This window comes from Gavialis gangeticus, unplaced genomic scaffold, assembly GCF_001723915.1.
Source record: "Gavialis gangeticus isolate Ggan-Ray unplaced genomic scaffold, GavGan_comp1, whole genome shotgun sequence".
Classification (NCBI taxonomy): Eukaryota; Metazoa; Chordata; order Crocodylia; family Gavialidae; genus Gavialis; species Gavialis gangeticus.
In genome coordinates this window covers 73,781,860-73,796,038 of record NW_017729022.1, presented here as the reverse complement: position 1 = coordinate 73,796,038, position 14,179 = coordinate 73,781,860, and the positions used below count along the sequence as shown (strand labels likewise).

The 14,179-nt window shown below is 42.9% G+C and overlaps 1 protein-coding gene across 1 annotated transcript in view; it reads left to right on the top strand.

Annotated features, from left to right (window-relative positions):
• The window catches only part of TBXAS1 (thromboxane A synthase 1), a 554,439-nt gene that overhangs the window by 10,100 nt on the left and 530,160 nt on the right, over positions 1-14,179 (top strand). Inside the window, exon 2 of the mRNA XM_019515381.1 lies at positions 9,867-10,017. Coding sequence (XP_019370926.1) covers positions 9,920-10,017 — 98 coding nt within the window. The 5' untranslated portion in view covers positions 9,867-9,919. The remainder of the gene's footprint in view (positions 1-9,866; positions 10,018-14,179) is intronic.

The window sequence follows — 14,179 nt, the reverse complement described above, 5'->3', positions numbered from 1 at the left end:
GAGAGTTCATTTGGGGGGGGGGGTGGAGGGGAAGAGGTACACGTGCCTGATGCTAGAAAGACCCTGAGGGTGTGCCTGGCCACAAGGAGTGGCTCTGGAATTGGCATCTCCTGTTCAAACTGAGTCCAAACTTGGGTCTGCATCTTGCAGCTGTGTCTGGCTGTGTGAACCCCTGCTCAGAGTCTCCTCGCCTTCAGGGGGGCTGCGCAGATGCATAGGACCAGTGTTGCCAAGTCTGCTTACAATAAACAGAATTGAGCTTGTTGTGGTTTTTTTTTAAGTTGCCTTAATATTTTGAGAGTCCTTGGTTGATAAGCACCCCCATCTCTTTGAAATAGGTTGGGCTTGCTTTTAAAGGCAGTGCTGCTTTTTTCTTTGTTTTTTTTCCCTCCCCTGAGACTCGGCAGTGCTGCACAGGCCCTCTCGCATGAGAGTTGCAGTGCTAACGCAACATTTGGGAGCAGAAAGTCATAATGTCTTAAATGTAAATGAAAACTTTCAAGTGGAAAGTGAAGAAGAAGAAATAGAACGAAAACCTCAGTAGTCGGTTAACAAAGCTGTGTTATTTACTAACCAAAGCCTAGCTGGTGGTGTTTAGTAGCTAGAGACCAGATCTAACATCCAGCAGGATCAATATAATTGCAATAGTTGGTGAGTTTTTACTACCTTTAATTTTTAAGTGAGGACTTTTATCCAAGTAATCCAATCCTAGTATAAAAGGGCAGTTATTTCTCAGTGGTAGTTTCTGGGACTGCTGCTTTTCAGATACTGAAGCTGTAGCTGGTCTTGTGATCCCATGCATTAGCGCTTATTCTCTGCCAAGCCCCTTTTATTTAATTAAGTGAACTGGTAGCATATTCAGGCATAAAGATGCTTGTAGATGAAAACCTGTGATGAAATCTTGTTGTTTATTGGGGGAAATAATCTCTTGTCTTCGAATTGTGATTTGTAATGGGCAGGAGGGGAGGGGAAGAAAAAGGTCATTGCGCTGTCTTACAAAACAGCAACTTTCTACACTTAAGCTTGTTTCTGATCAGCAGGCAATGAAATGGCCAGGTAGGACAGTCACTGTGTTTTGCTCCATGCAGTTACTTTAATTCAGCAAAGCTTACTAGGGTGCTTATGGCCTCTAGTGGGCTAGTGCAAAAATTCCTTGTGCTCATCTGCTGGATTCTTAGTAGAGAGCTTAATATTCTTGGCCAAGTTCACAGGGAGACTTAGGCCCTGCACCTGTAAATGCGTTAGTATAGACGGAGAAGAACAGAGCACTGTGCTTCAGTGTTTGCAGATTTGGGACCCTAAATGATACCAAGTTTTCAGGGCCTTTCAACTGTTGTTATACTGTTTAGACTTCCCTGTCTAGCACCTGCAGATTCATAAACTTAAGACAGTAGAAGGAGGCAAGAGTTGCCAGCCTTAAGTACTCAGGAATCATTAATCTGACCTGTCTTTCCAAATTCAAATACTTTAATTTGCTTTTTGGACTCTGAGCCTTTAGGGCTCCCAGCTTTGAAGCTCTTCTTCACTGCAGTGGGAGCTAGAGTCTTATCTCCTTCAGTGAAATCTGAGACCTTTACAATTGCCTAATACTAAAAGTTTAGGCTTTAGGAAACCCCCCACATATTGTATAACACCCCCCACCCCCCCAGATGGAATTGCTTCATTTGCAATTGTGTAAATCATGTTTTTATTCTTTTCTACTTCCCACTGTCTCCATACTGCACGACCTCTGGATTTCCTTTACTGAGAACAAGCAGGAAGAAGCTCAAGGCAGTTGTGCTTTGACAGTTAATATGCCAAGGAGCTAGAAAAAAGGTTTGCTTTTCTTGTTGCGTTCAACAAGTGAGCATAAGAAGTATGTACTAAAGCCGGCCACCCCTATCTTGCAGTCCTCACAATGGAGAGACCCTTCCAACTAGGCCTAAGGGAGTCTTGAGTGTTGTCTTGCTCAACTTAATGCGTAGTTATGCATAGGTAGTAAGTGTTGACACAATTAGGGTATACTTGAATGTAAGGAAATCCCAATTTGCATTAGCTTTCTATATCCTCTCTGGATTTTCCCACTGTATGAAGACATTATCCACCTTTGTAATTCACCCGTACACTTTCTACAAAACCTGCTCTGCAGGCTCTTCAGCTTATATTCTCATGTAAAAACTCCCAGTGTAACAGTCTACATGCGCTTATATATTTTTTATTTTTCGGAAGTATTTATGTGGGAAATTGTTCAAAAGCACAGAGTGGCAGTAACATGGCTCCCCCCCCCCGCATCGCCGAGAGAGAAGGGGAATTAGGTGCCTAATAATTACTCTGTGCCTCTCAACAAACTCCCATGTATCTGGTATTCTCTAGTTGAACTTTTTAATTGAATAAGGAGTCACTTTTGCAGCCTAATATAGACTGCAACTGGGCATTGCTAATAAGGCTTAAAAATAGTGATTGACAGTTTGCTGATTACACGCAACTGTAAGGTTTAATCTGCTTGCAGTAGCATTTCCTTTAAGCATATGGATGTAGGATAATACACTGCTGTGGTTTACATGCTCCTCAGTGTCTACAACAGTAACGGCAGTATTAGGCCGATCACTTAGTTCCAGACTTTCTTCCTGGTTCTTTTTAAATTCATTCTCTGCTTTCTTTCCCCCTCCTCCCGCCTCCCCCCTTGACCTGGTGCTTGATGGATGGGAAGTCTAGAGTAGTCATTGTCCCTCTTTGGCTAGTGAGCAGCTAGCTCGCCACACTCTGTGTTTGCATTATGTAGTCAGACGCACATTCTTTTTCCTTTTGTTGCCCATTTCACACTTGTTTCAGAGGGATAATCTCTTCTGTACCTCTTAAACGTTGCCTGCAGGTGTCCAATCCTTGTGATTTCTCAGGAGAGACGAACTGCATGTGCTCCATCCTGGGCCCAGTACAGTTCTTTTTCTTTACACTGAACATAATACTCTTGTGAGCAGGCCCATTTAGATGGCTAGAACTTCTCACATGAATATGCATGATTCGACAAATGGTTAATAGAGCTGGAACAAAAAACCAGTTCTTCTCATCCAAGGCTCAAGGCTTTACCCCCACTTCCATTCTTGGTTTGTCAAGTGATAAGCAAATGTAACATTTTCTTGAGAAGCTTGCTGTTTCAGGTACTCTGTCCATTCCACTCTGTGCAGTTTTCAATACTGCGAGCTCTGATGATCAAGTACACCTCCAGAATGCAGGTGACAAGCTGCAAGGATCTGTTCGCTCCTCCCTCGCACAGTCTCTTCATCCCTTCTCTACCCCCACCCAATAGGCTAACAAGCAATTTGTGTTTGACCACTCAGCATTTGATCTGCCCTCTTTTTTCATAATCACAAACCCAGTTGTGGCATGTTGTGATACCAATGGGAGTGCCCTGTTATCGGTGTCCTTGGCCACTTTGTTCAAATGCTGTTTTTCTCATGCTCTTGTCCCTCTTTATTTATTCCTCTTCAGTTAGTGGAGATGCTTTGAACTGTATGAGAACATGGGTGACTGCTGGTGGCATTCTAGCAAAACTTGAGCACTTCCTCTGCAGAGTGTTGATCATTGCCAGTTAATTGTTTCTGAAACTGCTGCCCTACTTTTAAATAGGTTGCCTGTAATCGCTCTTTAATGGAGTCTGCTTCTCAAGACAAGGGGAGATTTCATCACCATGTTCTTGAATTGCAAACTAGAGAAGAAAGTCTGGGAAGCCTGTACTTGCTTACAAATACCAAGGGGATCTCTCAAAGCTGATCCTTAGGGAAGCCGAGTAGGATGCTGTAGCTCCACATTCAGTGGCTGTGGAACTGCTGGAGAATCAGTTTGGGCTATTTGAAATGCAGGTTCACCCTTACTGAGGCTGAGTTATGCCATGTGCGTCAAGTGTGACTAGTTCCCTTGTAAGACGCTATTCAAAGGATGCAGACAGAAGTTACATTTTCATGCAATTACCCCCCTGAAAGTGAACTACAGCCATGACATGATGCACATGCATGGCTGCAGACAGCTTTTAAAGTGGCTGGTTGCGTGAAAATTAACTCTCTTCAAATGAGGCATCAGATGAAGGTGCTCTACTTTAGAGCGCTTTAGGGAACTTGTGTTGTCTAGGGTTAGTTTGTTGTGCGAGCCCCTGGGGCAGTCAGCAGGGAGGGAGGGGGAAGCTAGCAGCAGCAAGCTGCCACTTGGGGTTTGTCTGGTCTGAGCTGGAGGGGGGCCAGTGGATCGGAGTGCCCCCACTGCTGTCCCCCTCCCATCTGCGCAGGCAGGGCATACCCCAGTTGGCAGCTCACTGCTGCTGGCTTCCCTCTCCATCTCTTTCTGCTGACAGCCCCTGAGCTGGTGGGGGGAGGAGGGGAAGCTGGGGAGAGGGGCCAGTCCTTGCCTGGCTGCTCACCTGCAGGCAGGCTCAATTCCCACCCCCCTCCCTGACCCAACAGGCAAACATCTGTTGGGTTGGGGAGAGCGCTTTAACTTATGGTGTTTTATGTAAAGTGGCCCTGTACATCTGTCAGCACCCAAAGTGAGCAGAGGTAAAGGGCAAGATCTGTCTGGTGCTGTGGGGTGGGTGCATACACTCAAGCATAGGCTGTATGAGGGCTGTTAGCCCTCATTCAAACATGTTATTTAACTGGGTGCCTCTATATATTTTTCTCCCTGTTTGAATCTGTGTTGCAGATTTCATACTGAAGAACAATACATTTGGGTGTTATTAGCTAAAATAAGATTTTTAAAGCAAACAAAGATGCCAAAAAGTCAACCTAATATGGAAAGTTATATTTTGCTAATGTCTTATTACAATATTGTAATAAAGACAAACTTGTTCTCGTTCTGGGAGTAAACTGGACAGGTGGGGTTTGGTTTTTTTGTGGGGGGAGGGCGGTTGATAATATGGAACTGTCCCTCAAATAAATTCTTATTTATCTCCAATCAAGCTTATATGATGATACTAGTTCTGTCAGGTCAACAAACAATTCTGAAATGGGCCATTTAGGTAATTTACTTTAAATGCCATTTTAATTTAAAATACCTTGCTAAAAATATGTATCCATGCACAGATCTATTGCATTAAATTCAAATGCATAGTTATTTGGAAGCTATTCTATCTTCTCTGGAATTTCACCAGTACTGAAAAATCTTACCTCAGTCCCCAAAGGTTCAGATAGCAGTAAAACCTTTAGCTTACAAGCCAACTTAAAGCTTTTAACTCTTGGTTTTTTTTGTCTAAAGAAACATTCATTTCTCTCAGATCCAAAATGTGGGCAATTTCTAGACTAACTCGTTGAAACACAGGATTTCTCGCAGTTAGCTGCTCCAGTGAAGCACAGCTGCTTGTTATACTATTTGTAATGATTTGTTTCAGCCTCCAAGATATTAACTGAGTTTGTGTTTCAGTGTAATTTCTAGCCAACTAAGACTAAATTTGTTAGTGAAGTACAAGTGGACATCATACAGGCTAGTCATTCAGATGACTTTAACTCAAGCATGGCACTTCTGAGAAGCATTTTGGTTAATATAGCCAAGTTCTTAGGTAAACAGTATGTGAATCTGTTGGGAATAGGTTTTCCTGCTTAACTTCATGGTTGTACTGACTTGCTTCTGGATATGGTGTTCATTCAGATGATGCACTTGTGATTCCTTGACACTGATTTTTTTTTGCTTTAAGAACTTTGCATGATGCCTGGTACTTCTGATTAAGTATCTCGAGCCTCTAGGAATGCCTGTTTTGAAGTAAGGACATAATCTTTATGTGAAGTCTCTTCACGCTCCTTGATATTTCTATCCTGGTTTAGTAGTTCTTCGCGTAGCTCTAGGAATCATTTGACTCGCTTGATTGGTCAGTCTCGAACAAACGATAGCAGGTAATTAAATTATATGAACCAGATGTCTATGCCTGTGCTACTCCTAGAGTATTCTGTGCACCTTAGTGATAAAATTAGAGGCAGCATTTGTAATAATGAAACAATCCTCTGGACATACCTGCACTGTCAGAGGACTTTGCTAGGGAGTATTGCAGCAGTGTGTGGCATATCCACTCTCTGTATGCTACACCCCCAGAAAAGTGATGTAGGCAGCATGGATCCAGGGAAGGTACACTGGTACACTTACACCTCTCTTTGATTGCTGCTTCACCCAAAGTTTAAAACCAGCTGCCTGGCAGTGGTGCAGCATATCTGGTCAGGCAGTGCTGAAGGAGTGGATTGACTTCCAGGCTCATTATAAGCTACCGGATCCTTTCTAGGCTCTTCATTCCACGGGTGTTAACAGCCCTCTCTTCTTTTGGATAGTCTTGATGTCCCACCAATCAAGCTGTCTTTTGTTCTGCGGTTCTTCTGTTAGCTGCTGCTGGTAACGAAGCTCCTATTTCACAGCTTTGCAGATTGTTTTTTACTGATTCCACTGGAGTTATATTTGTTTTTGCCTCAGTCGAACTGCGTAATACAGCCACAGGCCCCTAGCATATTCATAAAGATTCTAGTTTATTTTTAACTAGAGAAAAATATGTGCTGTTTTATGTGTTGATGCACCTTGCCATCTCTACCCCTCTCCTTCCCCCTTCTCAAAATTCTAGATCTTCCTATGAATGTAGCTGATGTTAAGGTCATACTTCTTGTGTGCCAAAAACCTGTCTTGGAGTGCTTGTTCCATCCAGTGCAGCACTGTGGTGCATGTCAAGCAAGCGTGCTCTCAAAAAGCATTGTAGACGTGCCCTCTCCGTGCAACTAACAGTAATCCAGATCAGCCCTTGTGTTATATATCGACTGCATTACAATTTAGAACCTATTTTTCTTGCAACAGGGCTTAAAAGCTACACTTGGGCCATGATAGGCAAGATGTTAACACTTCCTTGAAAACTTAAATTGACTTTTAAAAGTAATTTAGCTGAGAAATAACTTCTTATATTTATAATGAAGTTTCTTCCTTGTTCCTGCTTTACTGTTGTGAATACTTTGCATGCAAACTGGGTGCTTACTCCATAGGACTGCAACCACTTTGCACTCTGAGCCAGATCCAGCTCTTTTCTCTACTTTTTACTGGATGCCGGCTGGAGTGGAGCCCATGTGATTCTGTTTGATAATTAGTGTGTGAGGGGATTAAAATATGAGGCGCTTTAGCATGAGTGCGTGGAACAGATTGGAGCTCTGTAAACTTTCCCTGCTATGGAGGGGAATTGGAGGTAAAAGATAATTGTTTGGTGGTAACCAGAGTATAAATGTCAATGAATTATTAGCCATGTGGATGTGTGCTTCAGCTGGAACGTGAGTGAAGGAATAAGCAACCACAGACAGTTCAGTTACTTGATTCTCCTGCAGTCTGACAGGAGAATGTTTCTCTCTGCCTCTATCTATTCACCCTCCTTGATCATTTGGCTTAGAGAAGAGCTTGCTCCTCTATGAAGTCACTCAGTAGTTGCATGGTGGTATTCAGACCAGCCAGTTCTGGTGACCCCCAATAAAGGACTGTGAGTTCAAATGAAAAACGGTTTCCCTATTCTCATGAAAGCAATCATAACCAAGAAAAAGGGACGACAATTAAAATAAGATGGCATACTTTACTCAATTTCTCAAACTTTTTCATAAGGTATCAGGTACAGCTTTGAGATCACATTTTTGGCAGGAATTGACAGACTTTACTTTGTGTTGTTTGTAAATGCATTGTCGCGTATGGATTGGTGAGTTGTTCCAGGGAGATATAAGAATTGTGCATGTGTTTCCTCTTTAGGGGTGAAAAATGCTAAGGTTACATTTTCATCAGGAGACAGGTGCAAATGTTAAAAATGTTTCCCAGCAAAAAAATAAATAAAACTGCATTTGATTGTGCATTCTGTCCCAAATTGGATGCTGATGTGAAAACCCATTTTCCTTCATTATGCATGTGTTTTCAAGAACTATACATACCACCCACCTCCCAGCATGATCAGGGAAAGTCCTAATGTGCTTCTAAAAATAATCCAGCACGATCTGGGTCCAATTCTGTATTCACTGAATTCAGTGGGAGTTTTGCCAGTCTAGGAGGGAGAAGCAGACCCACTACATGCAGATATATACGTTTGTTTTAAATCAGAGAAAATAAATTGTAGTGAAATCAAAATATAACATTTCTTGCTCTTTAGATTTGTGATGGATCACTCTCCTTTCAGAAAGTCTTTTAAGAAACGGAATATTCCATATAAACTAAGGCCCAGCAGGGATCAATTGCTATTTGGTATCGGCTTGTGCCTGCTGATTAATTCTTTACGTCTCTAGTCTTGAATCGTGATGCAATTGTTCTTGGAGAACTTGGCAGTAGCAAGCCGGCGGAGCTATTATTGACCCAGAATAGCATCTGGAAGCAATGGTATTATTAATACAATAAACAAGGTTTTCTGTGAGCCATTGTGCTACTCTATGGAGCCAATGAGCTAGTTAACACCTTTTACTTATTCTATAAGGAACTCGGGCTGGAAAGGAATTAATGAAGTTGTGAAGCACCGAGACCTGAAATAGCAATGATTCGGTTATAGTAGAGCCAAATCTTCTTAAAATTAAACTCTATTGTGTTAGAGATTTTACTTTTCTGATGCCTATTTTATTAACTTTTCTGATAAGAGGAGGAAATGTAATACAGTGATAGTGGAGAAGCCTTGCACGTTAAATCTAAGCTATTATCTCAGGGGGCTATATAAGAAGAAACTATATTTCATCTTGTGTGTTATGGGACTCAGATGTGTGGAATGTCTGTTTTTTCAAGGTTACCATACAATTCCTGAGCCCTGTTTTCTTGGCCTGTTTTAATTTGCATAATTTACACAAATATTGCACACAACCTATTTGAACGTTTGGGTGATTTCCCCTTCTGTTTTGTATGTAATCTATAACAAAATATATTCCCTTGGCCTAGGGATTGGGACTCTTAAAGGGGGCGGAGAAGAGGCTTTCATTTGGAAGTTGCTTATGGGACTATGGCTTGTATCCTTGGACTTTGATAACATGTATGTAATAATGTTTTTAGCACTGAAGTGACATTGTAGCCGTGATGGTGCAGAAAATATGTGAGGCAAGCATTTTTGTGGGTGATAACTTTTCTTGGATTCACTGCATGGTTGGGCTACCTGAAAGCTTGTCCAAGTCTATCACAATACCCTTCCTTGGGTCTCTGGGGGAGAAGCATATGCAGAATAGTTTAGGTTGTAGACTTTGTTTTGTAAGCAGCAGTGTGTCAACAGCTTATCTAAGCTTATCCCAATCACGCAGTTGGCCCAATAAAAGAGATCATCTGCAAAAATTCTTGCCTCTTGCATGTAACAGTTGAGACCAACTTATTGAAATACATGAGTTCCAACCCTGGTCTCCATATAACTGGAGCTATCAAGGACAGAGTATACACTGGGGTTGTCAGTCCAGGCGGGGTTAAAGTACGTTAGCAGGAGGCTGGAGAGGAAGCTTGCACTTTGTCTGTCCCTAAGGAAAGCTTGTTACCTTAAATTGAGTAAATTTTCCATTTATCGTCATCTGTCTCAAATCATTTTTATTTTAAAAGAAACATTTCTACTGCAAACTTTGTTTGTATAGGGGCATCACTGAGTGTGTGTGGGATTACCACCCCCTTAGCCCCCCCGCCTGTCCTGCAAGCTTATGGGCCAGCTCTGATGACTATTCAATAAATATTTATAGTTACTGCTCGAGACAGTCATCCGGAACAACAACAACAAAAAGGTTGCTTCATTTTGTTACTCATGAAACCCTTAACTTCTGCCTTTCTGAGGTTGCAGTCAGAAAGCACGAAAAGTTCACATTTGGGACTGGATGTGACTTGACATACTTCACTGTCTTGGTTCCTGTTTCATTGCAGATTATTGTTCATGTAACAGGAAGGTTTTATCTGTCGTTCAGGAGACTTCCTCCCCCAACACGCGCTCTCAAGGCCAACATTGCAGTTAAGGAAAATGGAGCTTGCAGATCTACTGAAATTTGCCTTCATAGAAATGAATGGTACAGCAGTAACTGTGGCTCTGCTGATGGGCTTCCTAGTCCTACTGTATTGGTAAGTACTTTTTTTGCTAACGTGAGACATATGCAGTACTCAAAGCCAGCAAAATCTGACCTCTACTGTTCTTATCACAACTAAATTATCTCACTGTTCACTTTTGACCAAAAAAAAGTGGTGGGGAGGTGGAGGCAGATGCAAAGATTAGAAAGTCATTTTACTTCAAAGAGTTGTCCTTGCTGTTGATTTTTGCAAGAGAGCTGGAGATGGGAGGGAGCGTTACTAAAATTTGTAGGTTTTTCAGGTAACTTCTACAGAACCCTATCAAGTATCTGTTGATCACTTGAGTTTTTTCATGGGATATAGAAGTATTAAATTATCAGACTTCAAAAGAAAAGAATTAGTGTTGGTGGCAGTCTTGTTAGACCTGCTTTTGACTGTACTTGCAACTGTATGTACCCTTTACTTGGCTCTTTAGGTCAGACTTAGTGGCATTATACACACTGCTTGAATTTCTTAATTTAATTTTGTTCCTTCCCATACTGGGTGCTTGCGTACATGCTAAAATGGTGTTAGATATAAAAATAAACATTGTATAAAATAGGGAGGCTTGTGAGGAAGTAGTGACCTGGGTTCAAAGAGAATCTTGGCCAGATGCATTTTTGGCAACAGAATAATCTAAGTGAGGATAATTTAGTTCTCATCTCTGCTCTGGTTTTGCTAGGGCCATTCCTTAAATCTTCCTGCCTCACCATCAGACATTCCCAATCCCAGGAAGAGACTAAAAGACAATTAAAAGAAATCCTAAAGCGTAGTTAATAAGGATATGGAAGTTGGGTGGAAAAGAATGCAATAAGAATGCCATAGTTTTATTATAGGCATTACTCCAGTTGTGTACATGAGATGCTCTGCCTTTTGTGCTTCCTTGCATATTCCTGTTTTACAATCTCTGGGGGCATCATCCAGTTTTTATTTAAGCCCATTGACTCCAGGACAGTCAAAACAGGTCCCTGGAGACTTTGTGGTATGCATTAAGCAGAGATACTGGTGCTGTAGTTTTTAAGAGTTGACCCAAACCTCTTTAACAACAGCAACAACAACAACAAAGACAAATAAAAGACTGACTTAGTGTGTTATAGTCCACTTCTCTCCCCCCACCAGAAAATCTTGCTGCCGGCTATCCTGTTGTTCGATGTGGACTGTGGTTTAAAAGCCACAGTCTGGCACATAATCATTACAGTGTGAAACTCCTGTTACTTCGTTGGGAGTTCACCTGAATAAGGACCATAAGACTGGGGCATAAAAATGAGTTCATGCTGTTTTTAAACCATGCTCGACTTCATGGGTCTCATAAGTGGGTGGTGGGGAGGGAGGGATGGTGACATGTTTCAGTGAGCCAGAAAAAAGGGGCTGGAGAGCTTCAGTGATGTAGCAATAATCGGGGTTTTCCTATCTTCTGAAACTTCCTAACCTTGTATCCTACCTTTAAATGGGTAAATCTGTTGTCCAAACATTGTATGTGCTTCTTGAGAGGTCCTGCTTTTGTTGAATCAAAAATAATCTTTTTTTCAAATTTGAGTTAAGATGCTAAAGCAGTGGTTCTCAATGTTTTTAGATCAAGGGCACACCTTGGAAAATGCCAGATCGTAGCTTTTTACTTGTGTTTTGATGACAGAAAAATAATAGAGCAATTCTTTGGTTGCATAAAACTTGGGAAGACTCCAGCAGGCCAGACTGTTCTGAAATCTCTGGGTTTGTATTGTGAATCACATTTGCACACCTAACCACAGCACCCTGTTTGAAAATCACTGCATTAACATTGGGCAAAAATTCACCCTTGAGAGAAGCAGCGGTGGATTAAGATTTACTGGAGCCCTGGGCAAACAGAAACTAAGAGGCCCCCCACGCCCCGTTATAAGCATGAATGTATCAAGGGGAAGCATGGAGGATGCCCTGTTTTGCTGGGGGGAGAGGGATGGTCCCTGTAGCCGTGGCTGGGCTGGGCTCTCACCAATGTCATGGTGATTGGTGGCCTGGGAGTAGTTGTCGTGGAGCACGTAGCTCTCCACCTGCAGCTCCGCGGGTGTTGGTGCTGTAGCAGGTCAGGTCGAGCCCGACCCCAGCTGCAGAGACATTGGGACTGTTGGGCATTGGCAGCCACTGCTGGGGGCTGCTGGCTCCCTGCCCAGCCCTGCCCCAGACCAGCCCGGAGTATCGCGCCTTCCAGCCTGCAGAGACTTACTGGTGCTGCAGACAGTGTGTGGCTATGAGCACCCTACGTGAGGCAAGGAGGCTGCCCCCACAGAACCGGTGCCCCAGCTGAAGGACTGCCAAGGGCAGCACCACCAAGCCCCTGACCACATGTCTGAGCTGCAACCAGCTCTTCCCACGCTGCTTCCCGTAGCACTGCCTGCAGCCCAGGGTGGGACCTTACCAGTCCCCGCATGTCAGCTCTACCTTGGCTTTGACCTGGTGTCCGCCAGCACTGTGGTGCCTGCAGGAAGACAGCCGGTCACTACTCACCCCTGGCGCGTAGAGTTAGCCTGATCTCTGAATTTTTTCCCGGGGGGCCCTTGATTGGCAGGAGCCCCTGAGCCCAGGCCCTGCGGGCCCGTGTGTAAATCTATCCCTGTAAGCAAGCGTGCTATGTGGACCTAATGGAGTTGAGAGTTGTGCCTGATTTGCCAGTTGTGGTTTTGAACCAGTGTCTGTGCCATCATCTTTCAGGTGTCATTTACCTTTGCTGTACATGTGCTTTAAAAGTATAATCAGTACTGTTTAAAGCCAAAGAAAGGCTTAAAAAATTGTAAATGGAGGACCAGAAAATTGCCCTTGTTTAGAGACCAAGCATCCATTGCAGGGTTCATTCCCTTTCTTGAAAACAGGAATGATTTAAGGAGGTATCAGCATATAGAAGAGACTGAGCTTTTTTAAAAAGGAAAGAATTTTTGAGCTTTAACTACTGTATTTACTTGAATATAAGATGAGGTTCCCCCTCCCCAATCAACATGGTGAGCAGGGAAGCCCCTTGTTTTACATTTGCATATAAAGAAACCTCATAAAATACATTGTCAGTGACTAAACTGCTGTCAAAATCAGCATGGGCTCAGCAATGGAAACCTGCTATGAGACTGAACAAATGTAGTCAAGGCTGAGCATGACTGTAAAATGCATGGCCTACATGAGTCAAATGTACTGATGGGAACCTACCACGAGAATAGGTTAGTGCAATTCATATGAATAAAATATATGGTAATGCTCATTGAGCACAGTACCCCTCAGCACTGACTCTTTCATGTCATGATGATCTGTGACATTGAATACATTTCAAATTTCTCCATCCCCACATCTGAGCTGCACCTTTCTTTCCCATTTCCAATGAGTCCTATTTTTAATCAGCCTTAAATGTCTAGCAAACATCACCGTGAAGTCACCATGGCTTGAAACACTGTTGACTCTGCTAGGGCCTAGCCGAGTGAACTATATGTTAAATCATGAGTCTTTTGGCTTTGGACTAATGCCGTGCATAGTTTGTATTCTATACAAGTAGGGACAAAAGTGTTGCCTAAAAATGTGTTTATGAAGTACCAGTGCTACCTTACAGAAGTTTCAAAAGAGGTAAACTTCATCAATTCTGGATGAACTAAGTCTATGGGTACCTGTAGTAACTTCCTTATATGCAAGTTACTACAGGTATGTTTATTCTAGGCCACTGTTCGTAAATTTGTATCTGACTTCCGTGTACTCAGGGAGAGCATGGTCTAACTGTAAGGAAGAGGGGAAAGGACTGCAGGAGAAAGAAGTTTGGGTGGGGGACAAAGCAAGGGGGCTACCTGAGCCCCAGATTTATTTTGCTTGCTGTAGCAGTGAAAGGGGGACAAATTCAAGGCAAACCTCCAATAAATAGATTCAATACCTGTAAAATTAACAAGGTGATACATTTTCCAGAGAACCTAATCATTGGGACATCATCTTACAATCAGGGTAGTCTTATAGGGGTGGCAGTGGATATAGTTTTCCTAGACTTCAGGAAGGCTTTTGATACTCTCTCTCACCCCATTCTCATTAGGAAGCTGGGGGACTGTGGCGTAGACACCCATACAGTCCAATGGGTCGCCAACTGGTTAGAGAGTCGCACCCAGAGGGTGGTAGTGGATGGGTCCTTCTCGACCTGGAAGGACGTGGGAAGTGGGGTCCCACAGGGCTCGGTCCTTGGGCC